The 9,922-nt window shown below is 42.5% G+C and overlaps 1 protein-coding gene across 1 annotated transcript in view; it reads left to right on the forward strand.

Moving 5' to 3' along the window:
* Positions 1-9,922, forward strand: part of LOC101653591 (cytidine monophosphate-N-acetylneuraminic acid hydroxylase) — a 134,045-nt gene that overhangs the window by 115,789 nt on the left and 8,334 nt on the right. Inside the window, exon 11 of the mRNA XM_013007206.2 lies at positions 7,288-7,403. Coding sequence (XP_012862660.2) covers positions 7,288-7,403 — 116 coding nt within the window. The remainder of the gene's footprint in view (positions 1-7,287; positions 7,404-9,922) is intronic.

Genomic DNA, 9,922 nt, shown 5'->3' on the forward strand with positions numbered 1-9,922 from the left:
TCCTTCCTTCCTTCCTTCCTTCCTTCCTTCCTTCCTTCCTTCCTTCCTTTTTAAGAAACTTATTTTAGAAGAGTTTTAAAGTTACAGAAAAGTCGCAAAGCTAGTACGGAGCACAATGTTAGCCCCCCCACATTAGCCTAGCACATTTGTTGCAACTTCAACCTGAGGACAATCGAACTCTACACAGCAGGATCAATAAGCAACATCCACATACATGTAGGAAAGATGGATGTTGTCAAGGATTTCATTTTACTTGGATCAGTCAGCAGCCTCCCCAGCAGCAGCAGTCAAGAAATCAAACAGTGATTGGCGAAATCTGGTAGAGCAGAACGCTTTCAAATCTGAACAGGAAGCTGTCATTTTGACGACGGATGTGCCCCTGGCCCAAGCCATGGCCTTTTCAGGTGCCTGATACACATGCCAAAGCTGGACAATGAGAACAGAGACCGGAGAAGAACTCATACCTTCGAGTTATGATTTGGGCAAAGGAGATTGAATATACGCTAGGCTATCGGAAAATTAGACAAATCTATCTTGAAGGAAGTACAGCCAGAATACTCTAGAGACACAAGGATAGCAAGACATGGTCTCACGTACTTTGGGCAGGTTTTCAGGAGAGACCAGTCCCTGGAGGACATCATGCTTGATTTAGCACAGGGTCCGCAAAAGAGAGGAAGATCCTCAATGAGATCGACTGACACAGTGGTTACAGACCTACATCGGACTGGGCAACATTTTGTCCTGTTATATGTGGGGTTGTTATGAGACAAAACGAACCATGGACCTCTAACAACGACAGTGGGCCAATATTGTGATGTTATTGTGAAGTAAAGTGCACTTTTACTTATTGTCAAGCTTTTCTTGAACATCGGTTTTTTTCAACCTGCTCCGTTTCACATACCTGGTTAGTATAAACTATTCTAAAGACTGTGAGCAGTGGTCTCTACCTTCAATTTCCTTCTCTACAGTGACGTCTCCTTCCGCAGATGAATCCCACAGGAGGCTCTAGAGAAGGAATTCGCATACATCCAGGCATTGTGCTGAGGGTCAATTCTGAATAAATCCATTAACTGAAATGGAGAAAAGGAGAGAGCTGTAGCTCTGAAGAAAGTCTCACTATTGGTGCCTTACCTACTAATTCTGGGTGTGAAGACACTGTGTAACTGACCTGAGGTTTTTGTTTTGTTTGGCTTGTTTTCTCAGTTTTATAGGACTTAGTCTCACCAGGTGAGAGCCAAGTAACATCATTAATGTGACCAAGCATTATCATTAAATTGCTGCAGGGATTTAGTAAGTTATACGGATATTAAAGTAATCAATCTAACTCAAAACAAAAAACTGAGTGCTAACAAGTCCACCGTGACTCTGAGAAACCCTGTAGAACAGAGCAGCCTTGCCCCTGGTGGCTTCTGTGACTCTCAATCTCTATTGGCGTACAAAGCTTTACCTTACTCCCATGGAGAGATTGATGGTTTCAAAATGCTAACCTTGCAGTCAAGCACGTAACTGGCTGTGCCACCAATTAGAGTCCCCAAATCTAATTCATTTGCTACAACAAAGGTTCAGGACACCCCATTTGTCCTTACGAATCTTATTGTATGGTACCCTGCTTATAGCGGTTTAAATGTGCTTTCTTATGATAGGTATGCTCTTAAAGTACATTTTAACAAAGTGATTTGGATTTATGTTCAGTAAGATAGGAGGGAGCTTCAAAAAGTTCATGAAGAAATGACATCATCTTTCAATTCCATTTTCCCACGAACTTTTGGAAGGATTTCCATGCTTGTTATTGAAGAGAATCCTGTAATGAAACTTTAGTAAAACCAATAACCTACTACCCGATTTGTGAGTATTTAAAAATAAAACCTTGGTTTTCACATATAGGCAAACCCATGAGAAGCACCCTGCAGATCATAAACACATTCACACCTGTTGGGAACAAAATGCATCTATAATTTTACTTTATTTAATGAGCAAACAGCTTGTTCTAGAGTAAACACAGGTTAAAACACCTTCTAAATAGTGAGTCATTTCGTGTTTTAAGCCTCATAACAACTCACAAACCCGGTGAGTTATAATATACCTCACTTTATAGATGATAAAAACTTCCATATCAAGAAGTAAATAGCTTCCCCAAGGCTGTACAAGGAGCAGATGGTGGTATAGGGTTGTGTACTCAAGAACTCTACCAGATGATCCATTCCACCTGCCGTAGACGTAGACGTGGTGGTCTGTGCTATATCTCTCAGTATTTTATCTCCCAGGATTTTGATGTGACCATATATGTAAGGCTTTGCACAAAGAGAACTGTGCCTGTACTTAGAAGACCTCCTCTTCTTGCTACCCAGAGACATCTCACACTGCCTTACCTTTTGGGGGCTTGGGGGGCATTATTTGCCTTCAGGCTCCCATTTAAGCACTAACTCTGCATCACTCCTAGATGGGGGGTTCTTGTAGCTCTCCACCTTTCTGCTCTGCTCTTGGTAGCTCCTCTCTCAGTCAACTGCACGTCTCTCACTTGGGATTTCCTATCATGCTCCCCAAACTCACACATGACTTCCCCTTCCTTGCTTTATTTAGTTGTGGGATTTCTCCTTAAGTCACTTCCTCAGACAGGGTGCATGGGAGTTAAACACGAAAGGCTTTGCTGTCTCGTGCTGCTTGATAAGTTGAGTTTATCATTCAAGGGGGGTAGTTCTTTTCTGAGATACTCAAAGGCATTTCTACTTTGGTTTCTAGTTTCACACCATCTTTCTCCTAAGACAAGATGCTGGGATGATCCTTCTCCCTCTGTGGAAGAGTAAGAATTAAGGAGTTATTTCACACTGCCCAATGCAAAGAGCTTTAGAAACCAATTTAAGGTTCTGTGTTAGCCAGGTTGACAAATCTGGAGACACTCATATATATGTAAGAAAGAGCTTTATATCAAGAAAATAATCCAGTCCAGTCCAACTCAAGTTCATAAGTCCGATACTAGTCCATACGTCCCTCTTCATACTCATGCAGTTACATGCAATTATACAGAATGCGGGAATATCACAGGTCAGTGATTGCAAAATCATGTTGATCCAAGATCAGTGAACATGGCAGGCTCCGGTGGCTCTCGGAGTGGCCAGAAAGTAGGAAGATGAAGGTAGAGAGAGAGAGGGAGGCTTCCTGGGTCCTCCTTATGAGAAGGCAATGGCCACAAGGAGGTACCATCATATGTGACCTGATTGACAGGTTGGATACCACCCTTGCCCTTTTACATATCTTCAAGTTGATATGAAATTATGGAACAGGTTCTGTGAACATGCATAGGGCTGTTAGTCAGTGGGCTTTACTGACAACAGGGTTACCTCTAGCCCAAGGCATGTTGTAAATATGTGGAACTGATTGGGGATGGTGTCAAGTGGAAAGTAAATGCCCGTCAGAAGGGCTTCTACTCATACCCAACTGTTTTCCTTAATTTTTGAGAGCATTTAGGCTTCTGGGTTTTCACCTGCAATATCCAGATTTATAAATGTCAAAAGCTCATTCAATTTTAAGAAAGTGTTGTGGTGCTGTTCTTAGCTGCCATCAAGCCAGCTCTGACTGATGGCAGCCTGAGGTACAACAGAACCAAACGTTGTCTGGTTTTGTGTTATCCTGACCAGCGAAAGAGTCAAGTCCATCGTTGGGGCTAGTGTGCCAATCCGTCTCACTGAGGGTCTCCACGGCTCTCCACATTTCACAGTAACGTCCTCTAGGAAATGGTGCTTCCTAGGGACATGTCCAAACAAGTGAGTTGGACAGTGTTCAGTTGTCATCCTTTAGGTTTTCATTGGCTAATTTATGGAAGTGGGTCACCAGGCCTTCCCCCTGTAGGCTTTTTCTGGAAGCTCTGCCGAATCCTGTTCACCATGAGTGGTCTGACTGGTATTGCAAATATTGGTGGAATAGCTTCCAGCATCTTAGCAAGGTGTAAGCCATCACAGTACAACAAACTGACAGATAGCTGGTGGAAAAAGAACTTAGGCTATATGAAAAAAGAGCTAAAGGCTCTATTTGACAAAAGAGTCACCAGTTGGCTTATATTTTAAAGGTGAGGAGCCGACTCTTAGACTGAGGGATCCCTAGGTGCCAAAATCTTGATCTTGGTCTGAAGTCCCCCACTATATGACTTCCCCTAGTTATTCCCCCCAAATGACTTTCATTCATTTAGAGAACCGTGTTACTTCATTTATTCAGAAGCCAGGCAGAGTGATAAAAACCTAACAACCAAACAAACCCACCCCCACCACCTCCACTCCCACCCCTCCCCAACTCATTGCTATCAGGTAAATTCCAACTCACAGGACCGTAGAGAGAATTTCAGAGGCTGTAAATCTTTACAGGAACAGATAGCTTCATCTTGCTCCCTCAGAGAGACTGGTGTATTTGAACCATTGATCTTGGGGTTAGCAGTGCAATACGTACTTGACAATCCCACCAGGGCTCCTTAAGAAGAGGTATCAGGAAGGGCTAACCGTGTCTTGTGCGTTCCTCTGTTACTCTGTCCTCCGTGACACCTCCAGGTTTGACCACTGCTCCTTAGACTCAGAGATTCTAGTTGCCTCTACCCTGGTTCATTGCTTGGTATTTATCTATCTGCTTTCCAGAGTCTCAAAACTAGTTGAACTCTTGTGCTTGCCAACAATTCCCTTTGTGTTTTCTTCGTTGTGGCATTCTCTTCTGTTTTGTCAGCATTCTAGCTGGATCGGGAAGTGTTGAGAAGATATGTTATACGTGCAATTTACCATCATGTTGAACCAGAGGGTCGTCTCCCCTTTGTTTCCATGGCAACGGGCCCTGGCTTTTCCTCACTTCCTGATTACTCTGCATTCTTCGGGCCTTTCTTGTTCACTTCACCTATTACTTAACAGACTTGGTTTCTACCAAGGGTCTCTGCTCAGTCCATTCTTCTCAGATCTCCTCCTGGGTGCACGTATCTGCTAAGGCCACTTCTCTGATGATGACTCCCAGCCCCAGCAATTCATCCCAGACCTCTCTCCCTGCCTTCCACCAACATTACCGCGCGCTGGGGTCAATGTGTGACACCTCATTCAACTTGTTCAGAATCCAACTCATTATCCTCTTCTCTAAAACGACTCCTCTTTTGCTGGCGTGGCTACTGGCCATTCATACCGCCATTAAGGTCAGTTAGGAGGGGCAAGAGACCTCGTCCTGAAATTGTATCACTTATCAAGGTCTTCACATTTGACACCTTGACTATTTCTCAAATCTGTCCACCTTCTGTGTGGACTCTTCTCCAGATTGTAAGGTCAGAAAAGTCAATCTCCCTCTACTGTGAGGACAAGAACTTGACAGCGCAGACTAGCGGGGCATTCCTCAACCAAGCAAGTGGAATCATGATCTTAAGTCTCTATTGACAAAGGGCTGGATCCTCTGACTTTTGTTTGCTGTCTTTGTCCACAATGGGTGCTTTCATTGGAATAGTACAGGAAAAGGAAATAATTTGAAAAGGCAGATCAGTTCTTTCCGTTTCATTGGATAGCAGGTCATTTATGTAAACTTGCCTCTCCACCATTGTTGCTGTTAGGTGCCATCAAGTCAGATCTGGCTCATGATGACCCTGCGTACAGTGGAGGAAAACCACCTGGTCCCTCGCCATCCTTATAATTGTTCTGATGGTGGAGTCCATTGTGGCAGCCACCGGACACAGAAGCAGAGGGTCTTCCTTTTTTTCATGGCCCCTCCACGTTATGAAGCGTGGCTCCCTTCTCTAGGGACTGACTTTTCCTGACAACATGGCTAAAATACAGGAGATGAAGTTTTGCCATTCTTGCCTTCAGGCTACACTTTTTCCAAGACAGATTTGTTTGTTCGATTGGCAGTCCCTGGTACCTTAACCATTCTTTACCAGTATCATAATTCAAAGGCATTGAGTTTTCATGGGTCTCCCTTGTTCAATGTCCAACTTTCTAAAGTGTATGAGGTGATTGAAAAGACCATGAATTGGATTAGACACACCTTAGTCCTCAAAGTAACATCCCTGCTTTTCAAACCTTTCAAGAGGTCTTATGTAGCATATACATCGTTCGATCTCTTGACTGATGATTCCATGAGCATGGATTGTGACTCCAAATAAGATGAAATCTCCCTGATTAGCGGAATAAAAAACCCAAACCAAACCCACCGTCTTTGAGTCCATTCTGATTGATATAGGATTTGCAAGTTAATACATCTTTATGAGAAGAGATAGCCTCAACTTTCTCCCTCAGAGGGATTGGTGATTTTGAACCACTGACCTTGTGCTTATCAGTCCACTGCTTACCTGACAGTGGCACCAGGGCTTGATTAACAGAATAGTTTTCAGGGTAGGTCGGGAATGTGATCCCATATACTTAAAAAGTTCCTGGTAACACTTTAACATTGGGTACTGACGAATTCTTAAAACCACATGCAGTCTTAGAAAACCTTCTTTTCATGTCACTTCACATCAATGATCTCTCCTCTCTCTCAACAGTCCTATATAAAAAAGCCAAGGCTTAGCAAGTTTACGGTCGTAAAAAGTGAGAGCGAAGTTGGGACTCTTAACCATCTCTGCTTGACTCCAAATTCTGTGTTATTTCACAGCGCAGTATCAGAGGTAGAGGTTCTTTAAAGAAAAGCCTTGGCCAACTGATCTAGATTAATCCTGCTTTATAGAAGATCTGGAACACAACAGATTGCCACAAACTAGAAGACCCTGCTTTTCCAGCGACTGTTCAGAAAGGAAACAAACATTCCACTTTGAAGAGAATCATGATGCTAATGATATGCTGCTCTGATGATGATGATGGTGCTGGTGCTGGTGGAGGAGAGGAAGAAGAAGAAATTGACCATTTCTTGAAAGTCAAATATATACGAGACATAATTATAAGTATTTTAGATACATTGACTGTTTTAATCCTTCCAACACTCTTATGAGGACTTTGCTATCCTTCTAACACACACTCTTATGAAGAATTTGCTATCATTATTTTCATTTTATAGACCATCAAACTGAGCCTTAATATGGTCACCAAGATCACATGCTAGAGCTTGGATTTGAACATGTGATCTGACCCTAGTCTTGGACTTGGTCGTTACATTCTGCCAGCTCTTGATCTGCCTTCTGTGTTCCTTCCCCCAATTTATCCTGCACAGAGTCCCTCCTTCCTCCCTCAGCCTGTGATGTCTGCTCCGGCAGACTCCTTCCCCCATGTTTCTTCTCCCAGGCCATGGGGCATGAGGTCCTCCACACTTCCTGGGGCACTACTGCATGTTGTTCTGTGTCTGTTTCAGATCTGGAGCAGGGTGGATGTAATGAGACATGTGGTGAAGAATGGTCTACTCTGGGATGACCTGTATATAGGGTTCCAGACTCGACTCCAGAGGGATCCTGACATATACCATCACCCGTAAGTCTGAAAGCTCCCGATATGCCTAGGCCACACCAGAAAATGCCATGAATAGAGAGATCGGCAGCTCCAGTGCCTCCCTATACCTCCGAATTCAGTTGGATACATGGAATTTCCTCACAAGGGCTTCTTTCTCTTGCTAGTTGGTTAGTCCAGAGAGGCTCATGTGTGCATGAAAAAGAGCTTCACATACAAAAAAGCAAATATATATTGAGAAAACATCCCAGCCCGGTCCAGATCAAGTCCATAAGTCCAATATTAGCCCATCTGTCTGATATCAGTCTGTAAGTTCCTCTTCAGACCCATACTACACGTGCAATGACACTGAATGCAGGAAGCTCACACACCAGTGGTTGGAAAGTCTTATGGCTCCTCCAGCTCCATGACTTTGGCTCCATTCATGGAGCTCCATGTGGCTTATCAACAAGAATGCCTCAAAAGGAGAGAGTGTGCGTCTGGCCTCCAGTGAGCTATTTATCAAGCTGTTAACCTGATTGAAAGGCTAGACTCCACCCCTTTACTCTTAATTGTCTCAAGTTGACACCAGATTATGTAAGTACCACACTAGCCTGTGAAAAAGAAAACCTGCTTAACAACAATGTTAAGTCATTGTTTAGACATTCCTGTGAATGTATTTCCCAGCCTTTCCAGTATAATAGTTTTTGGTCTAAGACAGGGAGGGGTGTGATGGGAAGGATTGATGTGTTTTGTAAGGACAATAATGAGGAAGGGGTGAGTATGTATGTATCAAGATCATGGTGACGGAAGACAGTCACGGAAGACAGTCCCATAGCACATGCCTGTCTGTGCCCAACCCTGAGCATGAATTAAGCGAGCTAGCTCGCTGACTTGGATTCCAGTCTGCCTCAAAAATGCTTGGATCCCAGTCTACCTCTTTCACAGAAAAACTATGTTTAAGATCCTCTTGGAGTATTTGTGTGGAAGTCTCCGCAGGGCCTTTTTGTTTTCATTTTTCAAAATTTCTCTACTGTGCTTTAGGTGAAGTTAGAGCAGTTATTTGTTTTACATTCCACAGTTTACACACATTGCAATCCCTTCCATGTACCATGGAGTATCCTACCTCTGAATGTTTCCTACTTCTGTTCCTCCGTCTCTCCTAAGCCTTTGTGCTTTGCCCTTGGGTATGTGCTGCCCTTTTGATAGTAGATGGTTGATTATTCTCACAGGGGTGAGTTCAGTTCAGGATCTTTAGATTAACTAAGGCTGATCATCTTAGGGGGTCGCACCAGTCTCTATCTGGCAAATAAGCTTGATCGCTTGTATGATTTTGAGTATTATTCCATATTTGTTTCTCTCCTTATCCAGGACTTTCTAGTACGATCTTTGTCAGAGCAGTTACTATTGGTAGTTGGGTACCATCTAGCCCTTCTGGTCTCGGAGTTGTGGAGATTGATGTTTGTGTGATCCATTTGGTCCTCTGGAAGCATTGCTTCCATGCGTCTTTCCAGTTCCATCAGGCTTCTTTCCCCTTCATGGGAAGAGACTGATAGTTGCACCTCAGATGGCTGCTCATTACCTTTACGACCCCGGTCATCATTGTCCTTTTCATATTGCGGAATAGGAAAGAGAGAGTATTTTCTTTTCATTACTGTTGATCCCCTGAAAGTACAGGAACTGTAACTTGTGAAAGTTTAATAATCTAAAATATGTACGTAACAGCCACTAATTAGCTTCTACCTAAAGTTTGTCAGCACAGGTACTTATTAAATATGTTAAATTCTAACTTATTGGCTTTTGCGGGGGTGCATTTTTATTTATGTATTCTTTTCAAAACTGTTATTGGCATATCATCCACATATCATACAATTTAATAATTAAATCACGTCAAGAAGAGCTGTACAATCATCACAATCAATTTTAGAACATTTTCTTCTTTTTTTTAAAACTCATTGTTCTTAGTTCTCCATTTGCCTTCAACTTCCTCTGCCATATCCCCAAGCAACCATTAATCAAGTTACTGTCTTTACAGTAAAAAAACAGAAAAAATAGCAAAAACAGGAAAAAATAGCAACAATAACAAAGTAAAACAGAAAAACCTCAACTGAAAACAAAGTAGGAAATAGTAAAAACTGGAACAAATTTTCAATGGGTCAAAATGAGATCAACTGATAAGATATTACATTTTAACCTAACTGTAATCAGTGTTACAATGCTCACTATCAGTTAATAAAGCCGTTCACATCCTTCAACTATGGTCAGAGGGGATACAACTAAGGTTTAATCCATGTGTGGACCCTGCGAATGGATTCTGGGCTTCCACTGTTGTCCATAACCTCTGCCAATCAGGAGTTCCCAATTTTAGCTCTGCTACCGTTTCTCCCTTCAGTTTTGATTATATTAGTTACAATCCATGTATCACATGGGCTGCTGTGTGTCTCCCATGTAGACTTAGTCGATGCCTCTAACCTAATTGCTTTTAAGTGTTTTAAATTATGAAAGATGCTAATGTTGTAAAAATTCATCAATTGAAAAAAAAATTCATCAATTGAAAAAAAAAA

The sequence above is a fragment of the Echinops telfairi genome, unplaced genomic scaffold, assembly GCF_000313985.2.
Source record: "Echinops telfairi isolate 266 unplaced genomic scaffold, ASM31398v2 ScPeMD7_5868;HRSCAF=6743_0, whole genome shotgun sequence".
In the NCBI taxonomy this organism is placed as follows: Eukaryota; Metazoa; Chordata; class Mammalia; order Afrosoricida; family Tenrecidae; genus Echinops; species Echinops telfairi.